Source organism: Hipposideros armiger, unplaced genomic scaffold (assembly GCF_001890085.2).
Source record: "Hipposideros armiger isolate ML-2016 unplaced genomic scaffold, ASM189008v1 scaffold_45, whole genome shotgun sequence".
NCBI lineage: Eukaryota > Metazoa > Chordata > Mammalia > Chiroptera > Hipposideridae > Hipposideros > Hipposideros armiger.
This window is the reverse complement of record NW_017731395.1, coordinates 4,523,362-4,551,039: the sequence shown is the minus strand read 5'-3', so window position 1 is coordinate 4,551,039 and position 27,678 is coordinate 4,523,362. Positions and strand designations below refer to the sequence as shown.

General features: G+C 46.8%; 1 protein-coding gene across 5 annotated transcripts; it reads left to right on the top strand.

Moving 5' to 3' along the window:
* TLR5 (toll like receptor 5) lies at positions 1-27,384 on the top strand. 5 transcript variants are annotated; one of them, XM_019639666.1, is made up of 5 exons: positions 1-113; positions 9,825-9,989; positions 16,580-20,276; positions 23,621-23,761; positions 25,503-27,384. In XM_019639666.1, the coding sequence occupies exon 3, from the start codon at positions 16,584-16,586 to the stop codon at positions 19,155-19,157; it is 2,574 nt and encodes an 857-aa protein (XP_019495211.1). In that variant the 5' UTR covers positions 1-113; positions 9,825-9,989; positions 16,580-16,583; the 3' UTR covers positions 19,158-20,276; positions 23,621-23,761; positions 25,503-27,384. The 5 variants fall into 5 exon arrangements, 4 of the variants coding, with proteins under 4 accessions (XP_019495211.1, XP_019495209.1, XP_019495208.1 ...); XM_019639664.1 differs by having other exon boundaries at positions 24,039-27,384; XM_019639663.1 differs by having other exon boundaries at positions 23,621-24,400.
* The last annotated feature ends 294 nt before the right edge of the window (positions 27,385-27,678 follow it).

The window sequence follows — 27,678 nt, the reverse complement described above, 5'->3', positions numbered from 1 at the left end:
TCCGGGTGGCTGGGGCCCGCGGGTTCTTCGGGAGCCCGGCGAACTTAGGGCGCCCCATGGACCGCAAGGAGGAGCGAGCCGAGGCGCGTGTGGCGTGGGGAGACCTCACGGAGGTGAGTGCCCTGCCGTGAACGACAGCAGGCGAGGGTCCGCGTCCCCTAGCAGGGGACAGGGTGGGACCCCGGAGTCCCGGAGTCCCGGAGACCAAGCTGCCTGCAGCGGTCAGGCGCCCGTTTCCCTCCAGGGGCGTCCTGGACTCTTTTCAGCTCTCTTCCATGCGCCAGGCTTCCCATCCCTTGGACCGCGCTCTCTGCCCCTCGGGGAGTCCGCAGGCAGTGTTGGGGGACCCCTTGGCTGTCGGGGGGTCCCTTGGGCGGGGAAGGAGGGGAGCATGTGGATACCTTCTGCTGGCTGCGAGGAAATCACTGCATCTCCACCTTGGAACAGTCTTATCAGACATTCGTTTTCACTTTGTCCCCGCCCTGGGAAGGGGCAGGTGACTTCCCTGTCTTCCTTGGAAGAGGGAGTCAGCCGCCTCCAACAGAGCCATAGAAATCCTAGAAAGTTCCCTGAGCTGCTCAACAAAACGCCTTGAACCCGCCACCCCCACCCCACAGTACCACATACAGCAGCTTGGCAGAGGCTCCAAGGTAAATATTGTTGGCTTTTATGTTAATAAAAAAAAAAATCTGCCCATGGAGATAAGAGCATAGTGACAGCTGCCCTGGTAAAGCACAGTTAAACTACGTTCTCTAAGCAGTGAGGGTGGGTTTGGTTGTTGGTCTTGCGGGTGAGGAGTGCTGCCTTAGGAAGCTGCTGAGGCCAAGTTGCGGGAGAAATGATGCTGAGGGTTTTTCTTACCGGCGGGGTTAGCTATGTAGTCACCAAGTATGGGAACACACCTATCTAGCACTGTGACCCACACACAGGCGGCTTAACCCCAGTGTCCTTCAGGTAGATATGGTTGCTGAGCAATAGTCTAGTCAATACCATGCCCTATTGAACGTCAAGTGCATCTGGGAGGCTGTTCCCTCACTCAGGGCCATTGGCGATGATGTGCTGCCCTGGGAAACAGCCCCATGCCCTATCCAGACGTGTGTGGTCTGATCACTTTTCCGTACATTGACTGAGCTGGCCTGCGCTCTGACAAGTCTGTCCAAGGTCTCCTGGACTCCCTGAGTTGCATCACCCTTGGTCTTGAGCGCAGAAGACAATGGCCAGCAACCTCCCAGTGTACCAGGCACAGCCAGTCAGAAAGGAAACCCTGAGGCTGGACCCTGGGAGAACGTCTGTGGTGCTAGATGCTAATCCCTTAGTTGTGGGATTTTGGGGTGGCCCTAGGGGGTTCCCAAATAAGGCACCCAGTCCAAAGTGATAACCAAGCCTATTTTTACAATCAGTATACCCACAACTATGCATATCAGCCTGACTGGTACTTCTATCTTAGGTGATGTCACAGGTCACCCCCTTGGGCCTTATAGCTCTGAGCAAAGCAGGAAGCTTTGAGATTCCTTTGTCTGAATGCAAAGCCAACCCTGGTAGCTTTTTGGTTTTGTTTCTGAGGAGGGAAGACATGTGAGGAAGTTGTGTCCAGCCTCACATAGGGAAGTTTGGCTTTGCTGAGTGTTGAAATCCCCGTAGGCCTGCTTGCTTGTCTCTGTGTGCCCTCAGACTCTCAGATAGCAAGAAAACACTGAAATGTGTGGTTACAGAACCCAAATGTGTCTGTTTCACTCTTAGTTTTGCGGAAAAAGATGCAGAAGGCAGACCCAAACATTCAGTTAGGCCTCCAGCTTCGGGGCTCCCCAGGGCTGGCTTTGCAGCTCCACACAGTGTGGGCCAAGCGTGCTCAGCTCTATAGGACCGACTCAAGTGTAAGGCACTCTTCCTGCCCTTCAGAAGCTTCCAGGTTTAGATGGGGAGACAAACCCAGCGCCTGTGAAACCATTAGAGTGCTGTTAAGTGTGAAAGCGGGACAGCCAGTGTGGGCTGGAGAAGGCAGACAGGGCCTGGAGAGCTACATGGTTTTAAGCCACATTTAGAACTAACAGGCTGGGTCAGGGCCAGGAAGAGGGAAGGAAGGCGGAGGCTAATGTGAAACTCAGAACAACAAAGGAGTCACTGCTCACCAGATGCAGCCCGAGTACCCTCCCTCCCTCTCCGCTGCAGCTCCTGCTCCTCTGCCTGTCCCCTGCCTCGCTGACTTGCCCTGAGGTCTGACCAAGCATTTTTTGCACCCCTTTCTGTCTTTACATATGCTGTCCTGTGCCGAATGCTGTTGGAGAACCCTCTGTGTTTTTTAAGAAGCGTCTCAAATGGCATCTTCTGCACTGAAGACTTTCCTTGCTTCCCCACCCTGACCCCAACTCCCTGGTCCTCAAGCCAAGTGGGGAACGCCTGCTTTGGCCTCCGTTGCTCCTTGCACGAACCTCTGTTGAAGCTTTTAACACCCTGTATTGCCCATTGGAGTTGAGAGGTCTTTGCCCCATTTTCTGAGGCGAGGCTGTGTGTCACTCACCTTGTAGTCCTCTGAGCCAAAGTTGGTGGCTGGCACACAGCAGGCATTTGGGGAATGATTCTTGATTGAATTTTGGCCATATACAGGGCACCATGAGACACCTCACTTACTTGGAGCAGAAGGCGTGGATTAAGCATTATTATTGGGAATATAAGACTGGATAAGTGGTAGAGCTCAATCTCAGAGGCCTTAAGGAGTCTGAGTTCAATGAAGCAGCAGTGCTCAAACCCTTAGCAGCCCCCAGAAGGGATGCAAGGTCCTTCTTGATTGGGCCCCAGGGTACCCTCTCTAGCCTCACCTTCCATCACCTCCCACCTTGAACTCATATTTCCACCTTTTGAGCCACTCTCGGGCCTCGGCTCCCTCCTCTCCTTTGACCATGCTGTTGGGCAGCCTCTGCCAAGAACGCCCACTGCTAGCTCTAGATTACTCCCCCTGATCCTTAGGACTCAGTGTCCATGTCCCCTGGGCCTGGAGATCCCTCCGGCTGGGTGTGTGTCTGCCTCTGCCACATGCGTGCACATTCTCTAACAGCATCATGCTGTGCCCTCGTGTGGCAGCCTCTGTGCTCGTGACCGTTAGCCCTCAGAGGCTGTGCCTGAGTTTCTCCATGAGGAAGCCCCACCTACTGACATCTTTCCTGAGAGACAGTGCCCAATAGACACGTAGTGGATGGAAGACTGAACCTGGATGATGAAAATGTAAAAGGAAGGACAACTCTAGATACATTTGGAAAGGAAAAAAAATAGGATTTGGTGATTACAAAGACGGGCAAGGGGAAGGTTTGCTTACCACCTGCAAGGCAGGTGGAGGTGGTGTCACACAAGACTTGGGTCCCCGGCCCAGGGAGAGGCCCGCTGATATGCTTCTGAGCACTGTGCAAAAATATTTCCGTTTGCAGGAAGATTTTCAAAATTCAAAATATCATTAAGTCACTTTGGGGCACATTGCATCTGAAGTTATAATAGGACATCCACATGGGGATGCCCTTTAATCAGCTGAAATATACACACATTGTGAGTACCAGCGAGATGTCAGGGCTAGAGGTAGATTTGGGGGCATGGTCAGGATGGTTCAACTTGTGAAAGCAAATGTGACCACTGTGGAAACAAGCCTAAGCCAAGATCAAGGTCCTGGGGAGAAGCAGCAAGCCAGAGTGTGGGAGAACAGGATGACCCAGTGGGAAACAGCATGACAGAAAGAGAGAAAATCAGGGACACCAAAGGAACAGATATTTTAAGAAGAAATAGGAGGCCCACGCTGTCCTTGCTAAACAAGAGAACTGGGAAGCTCAGACAAGAATAGGTGAGAAAGGGGCCACCTCCCCTAGGAAGGCCAGATGGGGTCAAAAAAAGGCCAGTTCATGGGCGGTGGGAGCAGTGGGTGGAATCTTTCGACTTCATGTCTGAGGAATCTGGCCACGAAAGAAAGGATAAATTATCTTTCGGCAAGAAGGGAGGAGTGGTCGTGTCAAGAGAAGACTTTTTTTGTTTGTATGTTTTCTAACAAGAGATCGGACCACAGTTGAATGTAGGAGAGAAGGAGACCATTTATGCTAAGACATTTGGATAAATGCCCCCTCTCCACATTGATTGCATTTCATGTAAACGTTCCTCCCTTCTCTTCTCTTCCCCACAAGTGTCCCAGAGAACTTGCATTTTGGGTAATCTCCAAAGTTATGGTATTGCTAAATCCAACCCTAGGATGTTGCAATGCTGAAATGATTGGGTCTCACCCCCCTGGCTCGTGGTAAACTTGTCTCACATGCCCCTAAACTCCACCTTCCTTCATAATGGCGCTGGCCAGATGTTTTTATCCTTCACTATGCACAAATTAGTAACACCCATAATAACAGCAGTCACACAAATAGCATTGACTCTGAGCCAGACACTGTTCTGAGCACCTATGAGGTGGGTGTTATTATTCTAATTTTTCAGGTGACAAAAAGCAAGTTCATGCTTTACTGTAGACTGATGTCCATGTTTCTGATGCTGCCACGTGTTTCAGAGTCCTGGCACTGCTGACAGCATGACTACTCCAAGGTCACCAAACCAATGATCTATTCAGATCCAGTTTCACTGTGGGTTAGACTGGCTTTGATAGTCAATAAGTAATGAGATAGTCAACAAATAATCGACTACATGCAAGGCATTGCAAAAGACCCAAAATAAGAGCTCTATGTGTCATCTCATTTAATCTTCAGAACCACTTGTTTTGTAGACCGGAACACTGAGCCCGCATTTGAACTTAGACAGCCATAATCAAGGCAAGAAGTAAAGCCACTTTCAGCCCTGAGTTTGTCATCTTAGCTTCCTCCTCCTCATGGTCAGAGACATAACTTGTTCTAGATACACATGGTCTCCGACTTACGATGGATTCTACTTATGATTTTTTTACTTTACGATGGTGCGCAACTGATACCCATATACAACCATTGTGTTTTTCACTTTCAGTATTCAATAATGACATGAAGTATTCAACACTTTATTATAAAATACGCTTTGTGTTAGGTGATTTTGCCCACCTGTAGGCTAATGTAAGTCTTCTGGGCACATTTAAGGTAAGCTAGCTCTGATGTTTGATAGGTGTATTAAATGTATTTTCAACTTAGGATATTTTCAACCTAGGATGGGTTTATTGGGATGTAACCCCACTTTAAGTTGAGGAGCATCTATAGTTCCAAGGCTACCTTTATTTTCTTTCCCAACATGCAAAATGAAGGGGTAGAAAGTGTCAATATCTAACATGCTTAGGTTTGTAAGAAATATTGCCTCTCCTTTTCTAGATATCAACTTAATATTAGTTTAGAGCCTTTGTCTTATCAGGCTGGCAAGAATAGAAACGACCCCAGAGTTGTGTCACAACTTCCCGGTGTTATGCATTGTCAGGACCTCGGGGCAGAAGTGGGGGTGGTCCTGCTCCCCAGGCTGGTCGACACCAGTTACCAGTGAGCATGCCCTTGTCCTCACTCCCTGGTCTCTGCTGTTTATGGACCACACGGCTGAATTCTGGAGTCTTGCTAGAGTCCTGTCCTGCTGGGACCCACAGACCTGTTTTTCCCTTCCTGTTTCTTCCAAGCCTCTCTGCTTCTCCTCGTTGCCTCCCTGGATGTTTGGATGTTTTCTGAACATCCTGGAAAAGCCTCTGCATCCTTGACCTAAAGCCAGACTACTTCTGGGTACAGTCCTTCCACATACCTGACCTGGGGCAATGACTTGGGGAGACTGCTAGAGATGTGGAGGCGGGTGGAACTCAAGGAGGGGAAATACAATCGTTTTTGACTCTCAAAAGATTATCTAGCCGCAGAAGCAATCCCCTCTGAGAGTAAATCCTTAGGGGGAAAAGTTGCTATTTATGGCCAGGGTATATATGGGTCCATGGCTGTCATGACACTCAGCAAATCTCATTAGATAGCAATTGTAGAGTTTACAGGGCTACGAAAGAAAATGCTTCCAGTTCACACTCGCCAGTATACACATACAGAAACAGAACAAGGGCAGTTAAACTTGTCAAAGACGCCCAGATGCTGGCCGGGGGAGGACAAGAACCGAGGTTTCCCCCCTCCCAGCCCAGTGCTTTTGCCCTGATCTCAGGCATCCTAGAAGTTACCACCCACAGGAAGTTGGAACCAAGTCTCTGGGTGACTCTACCCCCCACTCAGATGGAGCACAGCCACCCTGGGCATCTGGCCCAGGGCAGAGTCCACGCTCCATGAACCTCCCTGGCGGCCCAGGAAACTGGGCCTCTGGCATGAACTGGAACTGCTTCCAGCAGGGGTGTGGTTCCCAGCCCTTGCCTGTCCCTGCTCAGTCCCCATGGTACCACTCATGGAGTCATCTTTCTTCCTGTGCACCTTGCTGGCATGGAGACCCTAGACCTCCTCCTACTGGCCTGACCCCCCTTCTCTCCTTCACTCCCAACCGGGGGGCGTCTCGATCAGCTGCTGAGTGGACTTGATTTTATCCTCCTAGGGAGGTGTCTCTCAATGCTTTTGCTAGCCCAGCACAGACTCTAGATCCCGCCTAGTACAGATCCCAAGTGTTTTATTCTCTCCCTTCACATTTCCATTCTCTGTGTCGAACGGATCACAGTTTAATAAGGTTTTTCTTCCCAGTGCCCCCACCCGTCCAACTGCTTCCCATTTGCATCCCCGTCCAAATGATTTTTGCTGCTCTCAGCAGATTGTCTGTGTCATTACTTTCAGGGGATGTGACTAGTCAGGCTCTCCAGCTCTCATCTGCTCTGGCTTCTGACCTTGCCACTGCCCATTTTTCCTGGCAATTTGCTCTGCCCATCAACACGTTAGCTTTAGCTGAGTTGCATTCAGGGAGGCTATCAGAGCCTCAGATGTTCATTTTCTAATTGAGAACATTGGTGCTGCCTGAACCTGAAGGCAGGTAGAAAGAAGTGCAGTTCCTTGGCGAGCTATTGTTTCCCAACGATTGTAAATGTTATAAGTGTTGTGCTAGTTGTTAGTTTTTAATAATCGCTTGGATGGAATTGTTTCTTTCCATCAGATGCTTTAAAACAGCTTGCTAAAGAGTTTATAATGGGCAGACTGAAGAGGAGTCAGTCTGTACCCCAAACCACTTGGGTTTTCAACATACTGTCTGTAGAATATCGATGCTTCTGGCTGCTGCTGCTGATTTTGTTTCGTGGTGTGGGAGGACCACCATTTAAAGATATTAAAGATAAGAGGGGACGCTTTTACAGAATTTCCTGTGAGTGTAGAAAAGAGAAACATGAAATCATCCCCGCGTATTGAGAAATTTCATTTCCTTCTCTTACTGTTCTCCTTCAGTGGTTCCTAAAAGGAATCCATTTCTGGCGAGGTGCAGTTGGATAAATGATGCCTGTCCACTTAAGTAAGCAAGAAATAACAGGACTATGCATTAGGAACTGATTCTCTGGTTCAGACACTGGGGTGTTCGCAGAAGCCACTGTTGATGCTTCCTGGGGGAAGTAAAACTGTTCTTGTTGCTAAGAGAGGTTAAACTGTTGCTCAAGGTCACGCATCTATTAAATTCAAGGATTCAAATTCAACTACAAACTTCGTTGTTATTTTGTTCTTTCAAAAACAATCAAAATTGTGTACAAAAACAGATACAGAGCCTCAAAGCGTGCGTGTGGAGGGGCTGGGTAAGTCCTCCTAAGGCGCATGCTCAGGAAGAAAAGACGGCAGAGTCCTGTTTTGAAATTCAGTAGTCAGCTCCTCTCCCTGTGCTTTGGGAATGGCTGGCCTGCCTGGAGCACCTTTGTGCACTCTAAACGTAAGCAAGCAAGACGAGCTTCCCAGTGGAGCTCAGCTTAGAGAAGCTGGTGACCTCCAGGCCCCCAGCTCAGCCTCTCCTGCGGGCTCCGCTCTGCCCTTGGTGCGCCCCCTGCTGGTGGCCAAGAGAAGCACCTCTCCTGGAATAAAAAACGGCGCTCAAGCTCTCCTATTTCCATAGCTCCAAGTAACACGATGTGACCTGTCCAGCTCCTCAAAAGCCTCCAGTGACTCCTCTTTGAGCAATCATCTGATGCTTCACCCTTCAAGGCTGAGAAGAATTGAGGGGTGACTATTCATATAGTCCCTTCTCAAAAGTGATCGGGGCGCATCTTGATCATACCTCATTTCCAGGAAAACGAAGCAGCCTGAGTAGTGAGCCATGATGCAAATAGCAGGTCACTTAAGTCCTTACCACCCAAATTATGAGCCAGCAACCTCAGCATCACTTGGAGGTTTGTTAGAAATACAGAATCGCGGGTCCCAGCCAGCCCAGCTTGGCTGAATTAGAACAAGCGGTTCAGCAAGATCAACAGGTGATTCGTATGCAGAGCACCCTTTGAGACTGTCTGTTTCATGGCATATTCAGTTTTGATTTTTTTTGAAAGATCAAAATGGCAACTAAGTTTGCAGGTGGATTCAAGTCCTAGTTTTGTCGGGAGCCGGCTGCACCTCAGTGTCTGACATGGCCAAGCACCCTGCTATTGTGACAAATTCTGAAGCTCTGACTGAGAAACATACTGCTTTACGTCTTGGAAATTTTAAATTCCCCTTTGGATGCCCCCAGTAGGATAAAGATCTGACACCCCTTCTTATATTGATTGTTTTATTTACTTTAACCAAATAAGTGAGTTTTAGACCTATTACAATAATTCTGTTTTACTGTTAGTTTCTTAATAATAGATAAGTTATGCACCTTATCATTGTTAGGACTCTATTTACCCAATAGTGCTTGAAACAATTGCTAAGTAGTTATAGTAAACATCCTTTAGGTGCTAAGGTAGAAATTCAGCTTTGGTAAAGATTGAAACATAGTTAGGATAAGTTAGTCATTAGTATAGAATAGATCAGGCTATATCAGAAACATCACAAGAAGGTAAAACTCTGAGCAAAACCACTTCTCAGAAAAATAGACCCTGGGAGAGAACATATAAGAAAAACAACTTCCTAATAGGTACAAGTTTAACTCTGGAAAAAACAGCTCAATAATAGTCAACTGTCCATTATAAAAAGGACATGCTGTTAAAAATAAACTGAGACACTTCTTCTTGAAAGCGCTCCTGTGTTTCTGAGCGTCTTTCTTCTCTTTCCTCACTGACTCCGTCTCCACCTGAGGGAACCCCTGGACCTGTGGGAACTGGTCTCCCGCATAGTTTCACAATGTAATAGATGTGTGACCCTAGGCACATGCTTAACCTCTCAGCATCAGTGTACTCATCTATAAAATAATGAAAAGGACTGCATGTCGTTCAACTCTCAGGACCCTTCTCATCCAAAATCTGAGACCTGGTACTTACTCACAGTCTCCTAACTCAGACATAATATACCCAGCTGTGCTGCTTAGAATGTCACACTGCAATGGCGAACTTAGCTGTTTTCTCCTAGCAACCTGCAAGTTCCCTGCTCACTGTGGAGCAGACAGTGGATTGTCATCCTTGTCCTTGAGTCCCCAGTAACCAAATGACCACAGAAATATCATGGAAGGGACTTCACCACCCCTGTGATTTAATAAAAATGGGTTGGATTATGAAAGTGGAGGGTTTCCCTTCATGGGGTTACAAGAAAGAAAGTCTGAGTGGCTTAGACACCGACCTTCTGAACCACAGGCTGGGCCTGAGATTTCTCAAGATCCCTTCAGCTTGGAACCACATGCCTTGATTGACAAAAAAGGCCTTGATCTTTTCCAGTTAAAATTCCACTCACTAAGAGACACCCCTACGGTCTTAAGTTTTTCTACAAAGAAAATTGCTGTATGGCATGGAGAAATACCTATGTAATGTTTTCTCCCCCTTAACTGGCTTTCTTATTCTCCCTTAGGAAAACCAAAGCTCTTGCTCTCAATTCACTGAACAAACACTGAGCACCGTCATCACAGTGATGAAGTTCCTACAGTGTTGGGAACTGATGTCCTTAAACAGCCAGGAGCCTGTGCCCCCAGAATAGGAAGAACATATTAGAAGCTCTTTGTGCTCGGGCTGGGAGGTAAGTACTCCTGATGAACATAAATCTTCTTCAAAATATTACTGGGGAAACAAGTACAAACTTCTAGTTATAAGTCACAGGGATGTAAAGTACAGTATGGGGAATATAGTCAATAATATTGTAATAACTATGTACGGTGTCAGGTGGGTATTAGACTTATCGTGCCGACCACTTCGTAAGGTACATAAATGTCAAATCACTAAGTTGTATGCCTGAAACTATTCTAATAGTCACTCAACTAATTAAAAATAAACTTTAAATACAACGATGATAAAAAGTATTAATGGGGAAAAGATCATGAGGGTGCTTAAGTTGTGCTACATACTTCAGGGTCCCTGCCCTCACGAAATTTACAACCTTGGGGGGAAGGCATAGAGTATAATTAAAAAGCTATTGTGGAGACGTTGACAGAATATCAAGGGAGGGAGATAAAGTGTACCGGTAGGAATATGAGAACTGTTTGATGGAAGAGCCAGCCTCTGAGATAGCCTTTGAAGGGTGAGTTGGAATTGGATAAGCTAATGAGACAAATACAAGCGTTCAAACCCAGGAACCAGCCGAAGCAGAGAAATCAGATGGAGGCCAAGGTCTGAGAAAGCAGACTTCAGGGCAAGACTGTACACACAGCCAGGAAGGTAGGTTGGCTTGACTTTCCCCTTCTGTTAAATGAGAGGGATCAAGCGTTAAGGTCCCTCCTCCGATCAACCATTCCAGGATTAGATGATAATCCTCAGTGGAGGACCTTGAACTCTTATGCCCTGAAGCTTCTGACCTTGGTGGACAGAAGGCACCAACAAAGGACTCTGATCAGAGCTGTGCTCTGCAAGCCCCCTTGGGCAGCTGAGTGAGAGATGTGCGTGTCAGACTAAGGCTTACTGGGGTGGATTAGCTAGGAGCTCACTGCAATGACCCCCGCAGGAGACGATGGGGCCAGGAAGCTGAGCAGCGGCAGACAATTAGAAGGGAGGTGAATCGATGCTGGTGGTGTCCTGAGGTCAACTTCACAGAATTGGTTATCAAGCACATCGATGTCGTACTTGAAGCTTCTTCCAGTGGGGCATTAAGGAAAGCAGTAGGCCCTCGCCCACCCAGTTAGATTGGAAGAACATGTACCCTGAAGTGTGGAAATAAGGGGCCATAACCCGAGATGACGATGAGTGAGGCAGGGCTAGACCAGGCTCCAAAAGGCTGCAGCCCCCAAGGCTCTCACTTTGGGGGAGCTGAGTAAGGCATTTGACAGAGTTCCTCAGGACATCCCCAACCCTGCCCTCCACGACATCGCTAATGGAACAGAGACTACTCCTAAAAAGGGAATTTCTCACTCGCTTGACTTAATAGACATGCTTTGTATTATGGAGTCACACACACCGAGAGATGTGAACAGACCTTAATGGACCCCCAAGCACCAGTGAATAAATAAGCCATCCTCCTGAGAATGTGCCAGTGTGCAGAAGCTGAATATGCTGATTTTCTGACTCCTTTTTGGGGAACAATAACCAGTGGTCAGACTTTTACCACATTACTCAGTGACGCTCACAGAAGATGCAATGGCTGTTACTTCTCAGGCGTGTGATGCGTTTGAGAAGTGGCTGAGAAGCACCCTTTCCTTTTGACTTGCATGAATGGACAACCTGTCCCTGGCCACGGAGCAGCCTCTCTGACTGCACTAGCCTGTGCGTGAGCTGCCCTCAGCCTGGCCAAACTCTCTTGTGCCCAGAGCCCACCTCCCAGTGGCACCGCAGGGTGCTGCCCCCAGGACTCCCAGTGAGCCCTCCTGTGGATGTGGCTGTCCTGACACAGTGGGTCACCCCAATGGCTGCAGGTCAAGGGTCAGGCCTTCCTTTCTCCTGGAAATGGGAAGTCAGGTTGACTATTTCTGAGCTGGCCGAGGCAAGGCGGGAGGGTGAGGGAAACCGGTGACGTTTGGAACCACTCCTGAGGGGATAGGAGAGGGGGGATTTGGGGTGTGTGAACATCGTATTGAGGACACAGTGTGCTTGAGGCTACTGCATGACTGTGTGAGCACCAGTGCACCATCGTGTGGGTTTTTCTGACAACTCAGCCACCGGGTGTAGGCACACAGGCAGGCAGCTGGTGTAGACAGATGGAGGACAAGAGCAAGGAGGCGGGAGAGTTGAAGGTGTTGAAAGAGGGTTTGAGGAGGTCTGTGGGGTCTAGAATGATGGAGATGTAGAAGAAAGGGGATACATTTCCAGGGCAGGGAAGGTCTAAGGGGAATTACAAGGCCATCAGAGGGTCGGTGGAGTGGAGGTGAGGGCATGAGAGACCTGGAAGATGAAGTTTATGATGGGAAGAGAAGCCAGCATTTCAGAGGGGCCGTCTCAGGAACAAGTGACGGTGGGGGGAAGGCGGAGCGTCACAAAAGGTTAACAGGACAGGGGACGGAGAGGTTAGCCTTCCACTGGAGCCAGGGCCAACACCCTTTGTGACTGAGGGGAAGTGACCACAGGATTAGCAGATGATGATGGAGGGGTGGGCAACAGCAGTACCCCGTACTGAACCACGGCGCCGCCACACCAGAGGCACTAAGCTTACAGGAGACAAGAGAGGGCAGCACACAGTAGATAGGGCATTGTGGTCTTAAGTATGTTACATAACTTCTCTGGGCCCCAGTTTCCTCATCTGTCTCATGGGGATAACAATACTACCTTGAAAAGCCTGGGAGGGTGAGGGAGGAGAGGAAGCTCAGAGTTGTGTGGGGATGAGCATATCAGTAGCTCACTGTATGCTACCGTGGTCATTAGAATATTTCTGTCCTCCCTCCAGACTCGAGCCCGGTGGGTTTTCAATGTGAGTGTACATTAGGGTCACCCAGAGGCCCGATGTCACAGCCCACCAGGCCCCAACTCCAGAACTTCTGATTCAGTAGGACTGGGGTGGGGCCCGAGCATTTGTGGGGCTCAGCAGTCTCAGGTGATGCTGACATTTCTGGTCCAGGACGTCCCCTCCCCGCTTTGAGCATCACTGCTCTGGAGTGTCTGGGGTCACGAATCCCCGACATACAGTGACTTGTCAGCATCTGGCATAGTGATCCCCACAGAGCGGAAGGCTCAGCCCAGGAAGACTTCTTCAGGACAAGTACAAATTCTAACCACAGCAGCTGATCACCACAAGCAGAGGCAGTGCTGACCGAAAAAGAGGTCACTCCTGAAGAGCCTCAAAGTCATGATGGTTTGTGAAGGAAGTTAGAATTGTACCTGGGGAGCAAACTCAAGTTCATGGCTGTGCTGTCACCTACAGTGTTTCATTGGAACTATATCGTCAGAGGCAGGATACTGGGCTGGAAGGACTGTGGCCCCAGCAACGTTTCAGACTTCATGGTGCTCACCTGCTGGCTTGTTCCAACAGGGTGCTGTACTCTGCATCTAGAAAACGCCTTTGTTTTGTAACATTCACCTTGTCCACTGGCCATGAGCCTCTATCCAAGGCTAAACTTGCTTTCAACACCCACATTTGGACTCCATCCAGGACTTTTATTGCTGCGTGAACTTTGGAGACCCTCTCCCAAGCACCCATTTGGAAATGGATTCAGTGTTCCTCTTGGACCACAAATTCTCCATGCCCAGTGCCCCGGCCAGCTGCCAGCTGCGGGCCACCACCTGCTAGGAGAAGCATTATCTCTACAGCCTTGCTTGCGGCCCAACTCAGAATCCCGGGTCCTGCCAAGGAACCCATTACTGCTGTTATTTGTTAAGGATCAAGCAGTAAGTTAGCACAGGAGCAGCCCTGGCTCCAGCCAGAGGGGTCTGCAGGCCAACGGTGGTGTCCGGGGAGCAGGGGTGCCCCTAGACGCACAGGCCTGTTTCCTGGGGAGACACTACAACCCAGAACTCAGGTGAACAGCAGTGCTGTCCAGGCAATTAAGCCAAGAAAGGGAACCTGCTCCGCTAATGGCCGGGATTAAAGCTAAATGAATGCAACTCAAATGAAAGAAATGCTGCCCCTTCTCCCTCTGGTCTCATTATCTTAATTAACAGCGCTTGGCGGAGCATTGAGGCTGCATTGATGTGTTGCTCCTGTTCCCCCACAAAGCCCTGGATACAAGTCAGCCAAGCCTTCGGAATAAAAACCCAATACTCAACCTCCCTCTAAATCTCTCACCAGCAATCTTTCTTGCTCTGAGAGAATCATGGGGTTCCATGAGTTGGAGGGACTCCTTTACACCAGTGTTTCTCAAACCATGGCCTGAGACCCACTTGCTTCAAAGTGCCTGGCAATCGGCTGTAAAATGCACTTTCCAGGCTCCACCAGACCTACGGAACCCGAATTTCTAGGACTTAGGCTGGGGTGTCAGTCAGTTGTGTTGGCTTTTTTTTCTCGTTAGTTTTTTTTTTTTATGTGATAAAATATACTAACATAAAATTCACCATTTTAACCAACGTAAGTGTACAGTTCAGGGGCATTAAGTACATCTTTCTGTCTGATATCAAATCACTCCCTGCCTCCGCACTTCACAAACAGCTCACGAGCAGTGGCCCTCGGACGCCCACTCCCACAAGCAACCCTCGGGGGTTTTTCAAGGTAAAGGGATTATTGGTTGCAGTGTTGATGTACTTCTTAACCACGTGACGTTCGAAACGGTGCTACTATTTATATTTGCGTTTTTATGTGCTACTGATGAAGTTTTTGAGTGTTGTACCCTAGCCTCTTTGTCCCTAGAAGCCCTGTGTATTTACTGTCATTTTGCGTAGCACGGTGAGATCTAGGAAGGAATCCATATGTCCCCTGATGACAGAACAGTATAAGTAGTTGTGTGGGTTGCTTTTCATTGTTTTTTTTAATAATGGTTTAGAAGCACACTGCCCCTGTCGCTCTCTTTTCTTCCTCTACCAGCTCTCAGAGAACTGGATGCTTGAAACCACTAGATGGCGCACTCCTCTGGTGGGATCAAAAGCTGTTCCCTGCACCCCGCACTTGGGGAGAAGTGGCCCAGACTGGACAAGCTTCTTCTGGGTCTTATGCCAAACACTCTCCCCTCCTCTGCCCCCTCTGGCTTCAAGCCATTTAGGGCTTACGGTTTTAGGTCACTTGGTCTTCCCTCTTGGATACCCCTATGTCCACACCTGCTCCCCACCCACTCTCTCACCCGGCCTGGACACCACTCTTGGACTCTCATCTTTTTGAGGCTTTATCAGGCCTAAAACAGCTGCACTGCCTGGTTCTATCTGTAGATCAGATCTGCCCAATATCAGTGCTCATTTATATTTACTTCAACCCATTTTGGCTTCCGGCCCCCATCCCAGGACCCCCTGCTTGGGTGGTCCGTCCTCCCAGCTCTATCTTCATGAGCTGCCCCTCTAGACTCTTGTCAGCTCCCTAGCTCACCTGGATCCTCTGCTCACCTGTCTTGGCACTTGACCCATAGAGGTCTGCTTCAGAGATAAAAATGTAGTTACGTCCCATCTTTCTGTATTTCATAAGAAAATAGATCTACATGGTATCTTTGTAATACAACAGGAACCCAAATAATATTCTTTAAAATCTATTTGTTCAGCTTACTTTATCCACTTTAGTTTAATTTTAACTTCCCTATTATGGACTTGAAAGTTGAATATGTTGGAACATATGTGGTTTGGGGCTCTATTCCACCACTTGTTACCACGAATAAGTCACCTAGTTCAGTATATGCATTGGGGGCCAGCCCTGAGTCATCTTTAAAGAGACAGGAGTGAAATTAGAAAATTTAACTCTGTTATTCTGAGCTGGTGCTCTCACTCCCATGTCTCTGCCAAGATTTTTGTCTGGTTACAGTGGCTGCAAAACTGTCAGCAACTAGGGGGCGATGGTAGTTCTTTCCCCAAAATACAGTCATGCCTTGGTTTGCGAGCATAGTTCATTCCGGAAACAAACTACTCGTATTACAAGACGTGGCTCGTTTACCACGTTAAAATGTATTAGAAATGTTTGCTCATTTTGCGGAACACTCGCAAACCAAGTTACTCGCAACCCAAGGTTTCACTTTCCTGGCAGTTCAATATCAGAACATGTTTATCTAGCAGTCACTTAAACTCTTCATTTATAAAATCAAAGTTCCTGTTCCCTTTTCTTCTAGAACAGAGGTCAGCAAACTATGGCGTTTGAACTGCATAGCCTAAAATATCTATCATTTGACCCTTTACAGAAAGTTTTCCAGGCCCTTTTGTGGAATATAAAATGTGGTGGTTGTTATATGTAAACTAAGGGTTCTCAGTTTGAGGTTGCCAGGGGCAGGCTTCAGGAGGTCAGCGAACCCCCTGAAGTTGGGTGCAAAACTTGGTTAGTGATGCAAATGTGCATTTTTTGGAGGGCAATCAGAGCTGTCATTGGATTCTTGAAGGGGTCCATAACCTCAAAACAGTTGAAGTCCACTGTATTATGTAAAAAAATGCAATATAAGTGATAGAGTGAGAAGAGCTCTGTCTACGCCAGACAATATCTGTCAACAGCCATGTCCATGGAACCAGAGGAACACATGGTCTAAGAGAGCAGGCACATCACATTAAAGCTCCAAGAATCCCCCAAGGTCTAGGGACCCCTGTGCCATGCCTCAAGCTAGGATGCCTGTGTTTTCATTCTCTTCTTCTCCATAGGATCATGGCGTTTCACCTTGACCTTCTCTTAGGAGTGGTACTCATGGCCAGCCCTCTGCTTGGAATTTCTCCCTGCTCCTCTGATGGTCAGAGGGCCTTCTATCGTTTCTGCAACCTCACCCAGGTCCCCCAGGTTCTCAACACCACTGAGACCCTCCTGCTAAGCTTCAATTATATCCAGGCAGTGACAGCCACATCATTCCCCTTCCTGGGGCAGCTGAAGCTGCTGGAACTCGGAACTCAGTTTACCTCCTTCACTATTGACAAAGAAGCCTTCAGAAACCTGCCCAATCTTAGAATCTTGGACTTGGGCAAAAGTCAGATAGGCTTCTTGCATCCGGATGCTTTTCAGGGACTGCCCCATCTGTTCGAACTTAGGCTGTTCTCCTGCGGGCTCTCTGATGCAGTGTTAAAAGATGGTTATTTCAGGAATTTGCATTCTTTGTCTCGCCTGGACCTGGCCTACAATCAGATCCGTAGCCTTTCCCTTCATCCTTCATTCTCGGAACTGAATTCCTTGAAATCCATTGATTTTTTGCTCAACGAAATAGCTGTGGTATGTGAGCATGAGCTCAAGCCCCTCCAAGGGAAAACACTCTCCCTTTTACGCCTTGCATCTAATCACCTGTACAGCAGGGTCTCAGTGGACTGGGGGAAGTGTATGAACCCGTTCAGAAACATGGTCCTGGAGACCTTAGATGTTTCCCTCAATGGCTGGACCGCGGACATCACAAGAAACTTTTGCAATGCCATCAATGGAAGCCAGATTTCCTCTTTGGTTCTTGCCCACCACATTTTGGGTCCTGGGTTTGGCTTCCAAAACATGAAAGAACCTGACCGGGATACATTTGCCGGCCTGGCCAGAAGCTCAGTGATACGTTTAGACCTTTCACATGGATTTATCTTCTCCCTGAACTTCCGGCTCTTTGAGGCCCTCAAGGAGTTGAAACTTCTGAACGTTGCCCACAACAAGATAAACGAGATTAAAGATGAGGCGTTTTATGGACTGGACAACCTCCAAGTTCTTAATCTGTCATATAACCTTCTAGGGGAACTTTATAATTCTAACTTCTATGGACTACCCAAGGTGGAATATATTGATCTGCAAAAGAATCACATTGGAATCATTCAGGAACACACATTCAAATTCCTGGGAAAGTTAAATACGCTAGACCTCCGGGATAATGCTCTGCAAACAATTGATTTTATTCCAAGCATATCTTATATCTATTTGGGTGGCAATAAACTGGTGAGTTTGCCAAACATCGCACTTACAGCCAACTTTATCCAATTATCAGAGAACAGACTAGAAAGTCTGGATAATCTCTACTTTCTTCTCCAGGTACCTCACCTCAAGATTCTCATTTTAAATCAAAATCGCTTTTCCTCTTGTAACCCAAGTCATGCCCCTTCAAAGAGTCTCAGCTTAGAAAAGCTTTTCCTTGGAGAGAATATGTTGCAACTTGCCTGGGAGAGTGGGTCCTGTTGGGATGTTTTTAAGGGGCTTTCCCGTCTCCAGGTCCTATACTTGAATAATAACTACCTGAATTTCCTTCCACCTGGAGTATTTAGCTATCTGACTGCATTAAGGGGTCTCAGCCTCAATTCCAACAGGCTGACCTCTCTTTCTCCTAACGACTTACCTCCTAATTTAGAGATCCTGGATGTGTCCAGAAACCAGCTCCTATCTCCTGATCCTAATGTATTTGCATCACTTAGTTTCGTGGACATAACTCATAACAAGTTCATCTGTGAGTGTGAACTCAGCGCTTTCATCAGGTGGCTCAATCAAACCAATGTCACTATATTTGGGTCTCATGCAGACATATACTGCATGTACCCCGACTCGCTCTCTGGGACTTCCCTCTACTCTCTGTCCGTGGAGGGTTGTGATGAAGAGGAAGTCTTAAAGTCCCTAAAGTTTTCCCTTTTCATCTTATTCACTGTCACTTTGACCCTGTTCCTCACGACCGTCCTCATAGTTGCGAAGTTCCGGGGGTTTTGTTTCAACTGTTATAAGACAACCCAGAGATTGGTGTTCAGGGACCAAACCAAGGGAAGACCCTACGATACATACAAATATGATGCCTATTTGTGCTTCAATAGCAAAGACTTTGAATGGGTGCAGAACGCTTTGCTCAAACCCCTGGATGCCCAGTACAGTGACCAAAACAGATTGAACCTGTGCTTTGAAGAAAGAGATTTTGTACCGGGGGAAAACCACCTCACCAATATCCACAGTGCCGTGTGGAGCAGCAGAAAGATTGTGTGTCTTGTGAGCAGACATTTCCTTAGAGACGGGTGGTGCCTCGAAGCCTTCAGTTACGCCCAGAGCAGGAGCTTAGCTGACCTCAACAGCGCCCTCATCATGGTGGTGGTCGGCTCCTTGTCCCAGTACCAGCTGATGAAACATGAGTCCATCAGAGGATTTGTACAGAAACAGCAGTACCTGAGGTGGCCTGAGGATCTCCAGGACGTTGACTGGTTTCTCCATAAACTTTCTCAACACATACTAAAGAAAGGAAAGGAGAAGACAGACAATGACGTTCAGCTGCAAACTATAGCAACCATCTCCTAGTCAAAGGAGTAGTTTCAGCTGATGTCAAGCCACAGGGAACTTTATATTTGCACTAAGTTACCTTCTGAGGGTCCTTTTTGAAGTTGTGTGTTTTTTTTTGGTTTGCTTTTTGTTTTGTTTTGTTTTTTCCTACTATGAAAACAACATAAAGCTCTTGATGTTCATAGCAACACAATGTTTTGTCTCACTGACCTCCACATGGAAAGAAATGGATCTGGACGATTCTACGAATACTACGGAATATTTCCTAGTCGTGGGTGGGGCGCCTTGAGAAAAGTTACAGATGGCGGACATGAAGGAGCTGGCAAATGAGTCCGAGCTCTCTGTGCTCTACAGGAAAACACTGAGTAGAAAACAAACAGAAAATGAGGCATGCTTCCTACGTCTGCCTTGGGCACAATGCCATAGCTGGGTGCAGGTCACGCTCAGTCACGGGGCTGAGAGGTGGCGCTAAAGAGGCCAGGATGAGAACAACTAGATCTCTTGTGGCCATAGCAGTCTTCCTCTTCTTACCTTCAGCTCCTCCAGATTTAATCCCAGTGGACCATGAGTGTTTTTTTTGTTTTTGTTTTTGTTTTGCAGGCAACCATTGTTTAAGACCTTCTGTGATTTAGCACCGAACTATCTCAGCTTTATTTCTTTTTTATCATTTATCATCCACTCAGGCTATTGTGGAAAGAACGTAGCCTGTGGACACAGATCCTGGTTTGGGTTCTGATTCTGCTGCTTTTTAGCTCTGTGACCTCAAGCATGCTAAACACCCTTGCTGGGCCTTAGTTTTTTTGCCTGGAGGCGTGATCATATCTACCTCATAGAGTGGCCGTGAAAATGGAATTGGCCAAGGATATCAGGACTTCTCAGATCTTGTTCTTAGTTGCCCCAAACGGCCACAAGAGGGAGCACACCCTGGAGTTGGTCGAAATTTCTGAGGTTTTGTTTTTTTTTTTTATCACAAAAGAAATCTGCATGTAGTTTGCATTCTGTTTCATTTTTTAATGTTTATTTTGATATAGGAACGTTTTTCTGGAAAAGTATTAAGAAAATTTAAACGAGGGAAGGTGTGCCAAAATTACCCTGTGACTTCATATACGGCTTCCTCCAAGTCCAGCATAGCCCCAGGTCAGCTGCCTCTGTTTGTGGAGCACACCTAGGCCTGAGACCCAGCATTCCAAAATGTCCCTCCCTTTTCCTCACTGTGCCCCTCCTCACTGTGCCCCTCCCCAATCCTAACTCCTCCAGAACACACACACACACACACACACACACACACACACACACACACACACACGCGCACACTAGCTGTTCTCATCCTGGCTTCTTTGGGCCCCCTCTGATCCGTGAGACTGAGCTTGTGCTGCACTTATTGCTTTTATATGTGAACAATGGCGCATGCATTAACACTTTTCATATGCACAGCTCACACACACACACCCCATTCTACCCCCTTCCTTCTGGAATGTTCTCTCATCTCTGCACATCTATCCTACATGTTCTTCAAATTCCAGCCCGCCAAGCCTCCTGGGGTGCGTCCAGCCCAAAGTCCTCTCTTCCTTCTGTGCACACTCTTGACCCTTTAGCTGTTCTTTCTGAAACAAGCACTACCTCCTGCTTCCTTTCAGTGTGTGAACTTGTCTGGCCGCTCACCCACCCCTCTGGGCTGTAAGCTCCATGGCGAAAGACCCTACGTGTCCTGTTGCCAGCATTTGGAATTCTTTCGGAGGCCCTTTTCCAAGTCTCACTTCACAAGAGTTGCTGCAAAAGTGAAGACTAGCAGTGCCAGGTGGAGATGGGGGTGCCCGTGGTCAGCTGAGATGCTACTTGCTAAGCAGCTTCTCCTGTCATTCTAAGTCAGGCCTCGGTAAACTGACAAATTCCACAGAGTGGGGTCTTTCGGGGTCACTCCTAAATGGGAGGGACCACGACAGTTCAGTCTAAGAAGGGCCAATACTTACTGTATTCGAAACTGACTATTCTGGAAAATCTATAATATTGTGTGAGGCTGCTGAAAACTTCAGATTCATCACCCCAAATCCAATTCACCCCAAACACAACTGACTTTGAAAATTTCTCATCAACCACTTGAATCTGCAGTGACTAATATTTCAGATAGTCCTGATATAATGTAAAGTAAATGTGGTTGAAAGTTCAAAATTATGAAATAACTCTATTGGGAGGGCAGGAGAATATGAAGTACAAGTGTAAGATAGATAAATGCTCACCTGCCACAATATAAAATCAATATAAAATGTCTAGAATGCTATATCAAGAAATAGCATTCTGAGTGTGCACTGAGAAATATAAAATGCCAGAAGAACTAACACAAATTAATAGTGAGGGCCTGAGAGAGTTCCACCCGATTCTTCCATTGGGAACATCTAGAAAAGCTAGAGAAACTGTTTTTTTAAATCTATTTAAAGGCATTGGGGAGCTACAAGACAGTAAATAGGGCCAAGATCAGGAGAAGAAGGAAATCAAAAGATTTAAAGTAGGACCTTCTATCCATCAGAAAAAACCATCAGCGGGTAAAAAGGCAAACCATAGCACATAAAAATAACACATGTATCTGAAAAGAACTTAGAGCCAAAATATGAAAGAAATACAATCAGTAAGAAAAAGGCAACACAAAAGAAAACTGGACAAGGGACTTGAGAATTTCACAAATGGACACCCAGTGTTCGAAAGTCAGTGAAAAGACAGTCAACTTCTTTTAGGCATCAGGGAAATGCAAATTAAATGTGTTACCAGTACACATCGACTAGATTGGCTAAAATTAAAATGACTGACAGTGTCAAATATTAGCAAGGATGTACAGCAATTCAAACTCAACTATGTTATTGGCGAAAAGGTACATTGGTTTACTTTAAAAAACACTCTCATTGGGCCGGCCGAGTGGCGCGTTGGTTAAGAACTGGCTTGGGATGCCAGAGGGCCCCTGTTTGGATCCCACATATGAGGGCCAGTGACACTGCCCTCTACAGCTAAGATGCTGAACAACAGCTCAACCTGGAGCTGGGCTGCCGTGAGTCGCCGGCGACGGCGTAGGCTGCAGTCCCTGTGGCAGTGGGTTGCCATGGGCTACCGCGTGTAGCCAGCAGCCAGCGTGAGCGGCCAGCAACCGCAGGGAGCAGCCGTCCAGAAGCCGGCGACTGATCTGCCTCGCCCGGGAAGAGCGCAATGATGGTGCCAACTTGGGCCAGTGAAGTAATGTCCTCCACAACTAGACTGAAGAACAAAAGGGCAGCAACTTGTCTGTTCCCCTTCCCCCAATTCCCCAATAAAAATCTTAAAAAAAAAAAAAAGTGAAGGGGATTCTCACAAAGAAAATTAACCAATAAATAAATAAATAAATAATACTCTCATTTATCTACTAAAGTTGAATCTGCATGTACCCTATGACACTGCAGTTTTACTCATAGGTATGTACACATCAGAAATGCCTGCACTTATGACCCAGAAGACAAAAATGGTTACGGCAGTGTTATTTGTGGTCCCCAACATGGGACACAAGCCACATGTCCATCAATCATAACATGGATTAAATACATTATTGTCATTGTCAACTATGCAGAAATGGCAACTAAACAATTGTAGTTACATGTAACAACCTGAGTAAATCTCACAAAAGTGTTAAGTCAAAGAAGCGAGGCATGACGATTACATACTGAGTGGTTCCATTTTTAGAAATTTCAGAAAGGCAAAACTCATCTGTAATGATAATGAAATGCTGGTCAGGTTCCATTTCTTGACCAGGATGATGATAACATGGGGATGTGCGCTTTGTGACCATACATTTTATCTGTACTGATTAATTTGTTCACTTATCTGTAGAGTATGATTCTTCAACTGAAAAAAAAAATTTAACAAGAGGGCAGATTTTTCTATTAAAAGAACAAAAGATATGTGGTAGAGCAATTCGTGTAGACCTAATAAGACATCCTCTCCCCGAACACCTTATCTTTCTTAGGGATGGACTCTGGTCTAAATGTGTTTCCTTCTCAGTCCCAACCAAAGGAAAATGCACAAGAGATTATACCGGAGGCCTTAGAAAGAGTGAAGGAGGCTGGGGTAAGACAGGGGGACTGGAAGCTTTCGTTATGAGTAGTTGGCATTATTTAATGCTTATTGCCTCTGTGCATGTGTTTCATTAATACTTTAATATAGACAAAAATATAATAAAATAAAATGGATTTAACATCTGCTCCTGGCAGAGGACAGAGAAAATAGAATTAGCCAGAATTTCAAAATTAAACTCCCAACACAGAAAAACAACATTATTTCAACAGGTGAACGATATATACATATATAAAATGTTGCTGAATTTTATTTTTCTTAAGATTAAAGGAACTTTTCATCTGTTTTAGTTAGCAATTAAATATTTTATTTCTCCATGGCCACAATACCTTCCATTTAGATACGCGCTCCTAGACCTTTTAAGAAATTAAACGTTTTTTTTTATTTCACAGACAATTCCATGGAAGGAACTCGCCAAGGGTCGTGTGGCCCTCTCAGAGACCATGGTCTAGGCGAGTCTGACAAGGCGGCTTTATGCTTGAAACTTGGGGACCTGATCCAACAGGCTGGAAATGTTTCTTTGGCCAGCTCAGGTACTTCATCTCCGCAGGGCCCCGTTTTTCTGTCCCCTCTCCTGGAAGGTCGCCTCACTGAGACGTGATAAAAACCAATGACATCATGTCTCATCGGGACCTCAGCCCCTTCAGGAAGCAGGTGCTTTGGCAGAGTGGAGGTGGGGGCATTTTCCTGCCGCGCTGACCTGGGTTTGCTGCTGAAGTAGCCCTCAGGGCCTAACACGTGAGGCCGCTTTCATAGTTTTTCCAATGACCTTGGCCATTAATTGGCTCCCAACTCTTTCCCCATCTGCAGCTGTGTTATAGGGCCAGCACGTTCCAGGCCTGTAAGTTGTGCCAAGCCCTAAGGGATTTGCAAACGTAAGTCAGCAACGTTTCTGTGAGTTCGTCCAGGTGAAACAAAAGAACGTTTTTGGAGAAAGGACCAAGGAAGACCTTCAGGCTTAGATGTAAAACAAAGGAGGAAAAGTCAGTGTGAGAGCCACTGGCAGATGAAAGTGCCACCTCTACCTTTGCTCAGGCTGCAGACCCAAATGAGCCAGGGACAGGAGTTCCCCCACTTAGCGTCCTCCCCAGAGAACACGCTGGCCTTGGAATCGGAAGACTCGAGTTGTCGGCCTAGCTAGCTGTGTGTTGTTTAACTGGTCAGAGCTTCAGGTATTGGATTTGTTGTTGTTGTTGACTTCCTCCCAGGACTAAATGTATGTGAAACAAGTGACATGTTCTAGCACAAAATAAATGCACATTAGTACCTGGAGAGTGCAGAGAGGTGAGGCTATGTCGAGTACATGGACCATCTATGTTTTCCTCGGTTCCATCACTCTGCCTTCAGTTCCTCGGGTTTAGACACTCCGTTCCTTGCCCCTGGGGTGAGGCTGACCTCTCTGGAGGTCTAGGCAATGCCTCTGGGAATCGGAGAAGGAAATCCCTGAGCTGTTTTTGTTTGTTTGTTTGTTTGTTTGTTTGTTTGTTTAAGTACAATAAAATGAATAGATCCACAGTATACACTTCAAGGCATTCTACACCCATGTAATGACTACCTCAGTCAAGATGTAGTGTATTTCTATCACTTTAGAAAGGCCCCTATTGCCTGGCCCTGCCAGTTACCCACCCCTGCCCCAAGTCGTGTAACCACTATCGTGATTTCTATCAATGCAGATTCATTTTATCTGTTCTAGAGCTTCACATAAATAGAATTATTCAATCAATCTTTTGCACCTGGCTTCTCTTATAATTTTGAGATTCTTCAAGGTATTGCCTCTGTCCGTGGTTTGTTCCTTTTCATGGCATTGTATGGATTTACCTCAATGTATTTACCCAGCCTCCTGTTGAGGTCTGTTGTTTACAGCAAACGGGGTTCCTCCCAGCTATTAAGCTACTATTATACAAACAAACCTACCATGTATGTTCTTTTACAGATCTTTTGGTGGACATGTTTTTGTTTCTCTTGGGTAAAACATCCAGGAGTGAAATTGCCAGGTCATAGGATAAGTATAGGTTTTACTTTGAAAGAAACTGCCCAGTTGCTTCATGTCCTCATCAGCGCTTGATATGGTCGGTCTTTTGCGTTTTAGCCTCTCTAGTGGGTGTGAAATGGTAGCTCATCGTGGTTTTCATTTGCATTTTCCTAATGACTAACATATTGAATACCTTTTTCACATGCTTGTTACCCATTTACATAGATTCTTTTATGAAGTGTCTGTTCAGAGGTATAAGACATTTTTCCTCATTGGAGATTTGCTGCTTCTCTCTATTTCAGTCAGGATTCAACTGAGACTACAGAAGCGATTCTATGTCCTCCAGGTATTCGAAGATTTAATTTGGAGAATTAGGGGTCTAGTGAGCTATTGGAAGACCTAGGAGAGTGAAGGTCAGAGACACTTACACCAAAGGCTGCTCAGCCTACGACACTCAAGCAGATGGACCTTGGAAGTTGCACTGTCGAGAGCATCTAGGAAGCTCCCACAGGCTTCCTCTGCAGCAGCAAAGAAATGGCTCTTGAGAGCACTGCAGGAAGACATCCTGATTCTCAATTCCTCACAGGTCTGGCTGCAACTGTCTCTGAAGAAGAACGGCCTTTCCTTTTTCTTCTTCCTCATTTTAGGAGTGCCTCTCATTTGCAAACCCTGACCAGGAACCAGACAGGAAGGGGTTCCAGGAAATGGTCCTGGCTTTCTTCTTGGGGGTGGGGTAAGCTGGGGCCAAGTTGACCACAGATAGGCCAACGCTTACGCGAAGAGTCTCTCCAATCCACGAGTGGAGTTGGTGTCCTCTGAGTAGCATTCTCAAGTCCCCCAGGAAGCTGGGGTGTGGTGTGCATGTATCCCCACAGGAGAGGTGCAGAGGTGGGATGCTTCAGAGATGTTACTCAAGGTGACCATGGCAACCAGGAGCAAGAGCCAAGGTGTTAGCCCCAAAGGTGATGGAGGGCAACGACATGAAGGGCGAAGCAAACCAGCAAGGGAGCAAATGCTTGTCGCCAGTGGAGTTGGGACCAGGTCAGGAAAAGATGACTAGCTCAGGAACAAGACTCTGAAGAAGCAGATGCAGCCCAAGGCCTCACGCTGGACTGGACCCCCTCTCCCCGTCCTGTGTCCTCTGTGGGCAGCCTGTACCCTGTGATGGCGTTTCTGGGGCCTGAGAGGGAACGTATCCTGAACTAATGTGCATCATAGCGGCCCGTGCTGCCCCCACAGCCCGGAGAAGACCAGGGGCTGGTTTGTGAATGTTGAGAGGCCTTTCCTCTCACAACAGCCAATGACCTAAAGGAAACTCCCCCAGAAAAGAAAACAATTATGAGTTATGGATTATTATAGGTTGAATTATGTCCTTCACAACCCATGTGTTGAAGTCCTATCCCCCAGGACTTCAGAATGGGACCTTATTTGGAAATAGGGTCACTGCAGAGAGCTCCAAAGGACAACAGTGGTCTGGAAGCTTCTACAGGCCTGGGGTTTGTCTTATCTATGGAGAGCAGATGTTGGGTCCATTTTCATGAGTTGTAAGTTATGCAGAGCAGGCAGGCTCTGGCTGGGTAAAAATATACTCATTTGGGCTCTATTTAAAGCCACTGGATGTGTAAAAATTTGACTCTGGTGCTGGTGGGCTTGGAGCTAATGGTTCTAGCCCACTGTGAAGTAAACAACATAGGGGCCAATACACGGGCCATTTTTAATCCATTTGTACAACATGCCCGTAAAACAAATAGTAGACAGAATGCAGGACAGGTTTGCCTGGACTTTTTACATTCTTTCACATTCTCTGCCATGTAGGGGAGCCCTACTGGCTGCCCAGTAACGTGTACAAACTACCCAAATCCTCCGTTGCCATGAAATCAAGTAAGTTTCCACAGAGTCGAAGGAAAAGCAACAATAGCATCTAAGCACCCCCAGAACCCTGGGAACGGGGTTGCCATTGGTGTCCCCATCAGGATTATCATCTCCACAAGCAGTTCATAGGCTCTGTTTCAGGGCATCAAAATGTATGGGCCACACCCTCAGCTCTCGAAGGAATTGCTAAACTGGCAGATTTTTCATGATCTCAGTAAAGCCAGGTGACAATGTACTTGACCAACGGGTCCTCTTGTTCAATGAATTTCCAAGTCAGTTACAAAAATAAAGCAAAACAATGCCACCATCTCACTGATGGTAAGCTGTCATTGATTGTAAGATGCTCCTTTATGTGATGCACCACGGATACATTTTTTAAACTGCCATTTAAATAATGACACTTGATTGTTAAATAAGAAAACCATGTGTTTTAGAAGAGATGAGATACAGCAGTGAAAACTATTAGATGAGCCCATCCACACACATCCTCCCCTTCGCCATCCCCCACTGGTGACAGAGAAGGTCTCTAAGGTCCCTTTCTGTTCCCATATCCTATGATTTGGGGGTTATGCCTTCTTATGGGGAGCTCAGAGAGTTTCTATAGGC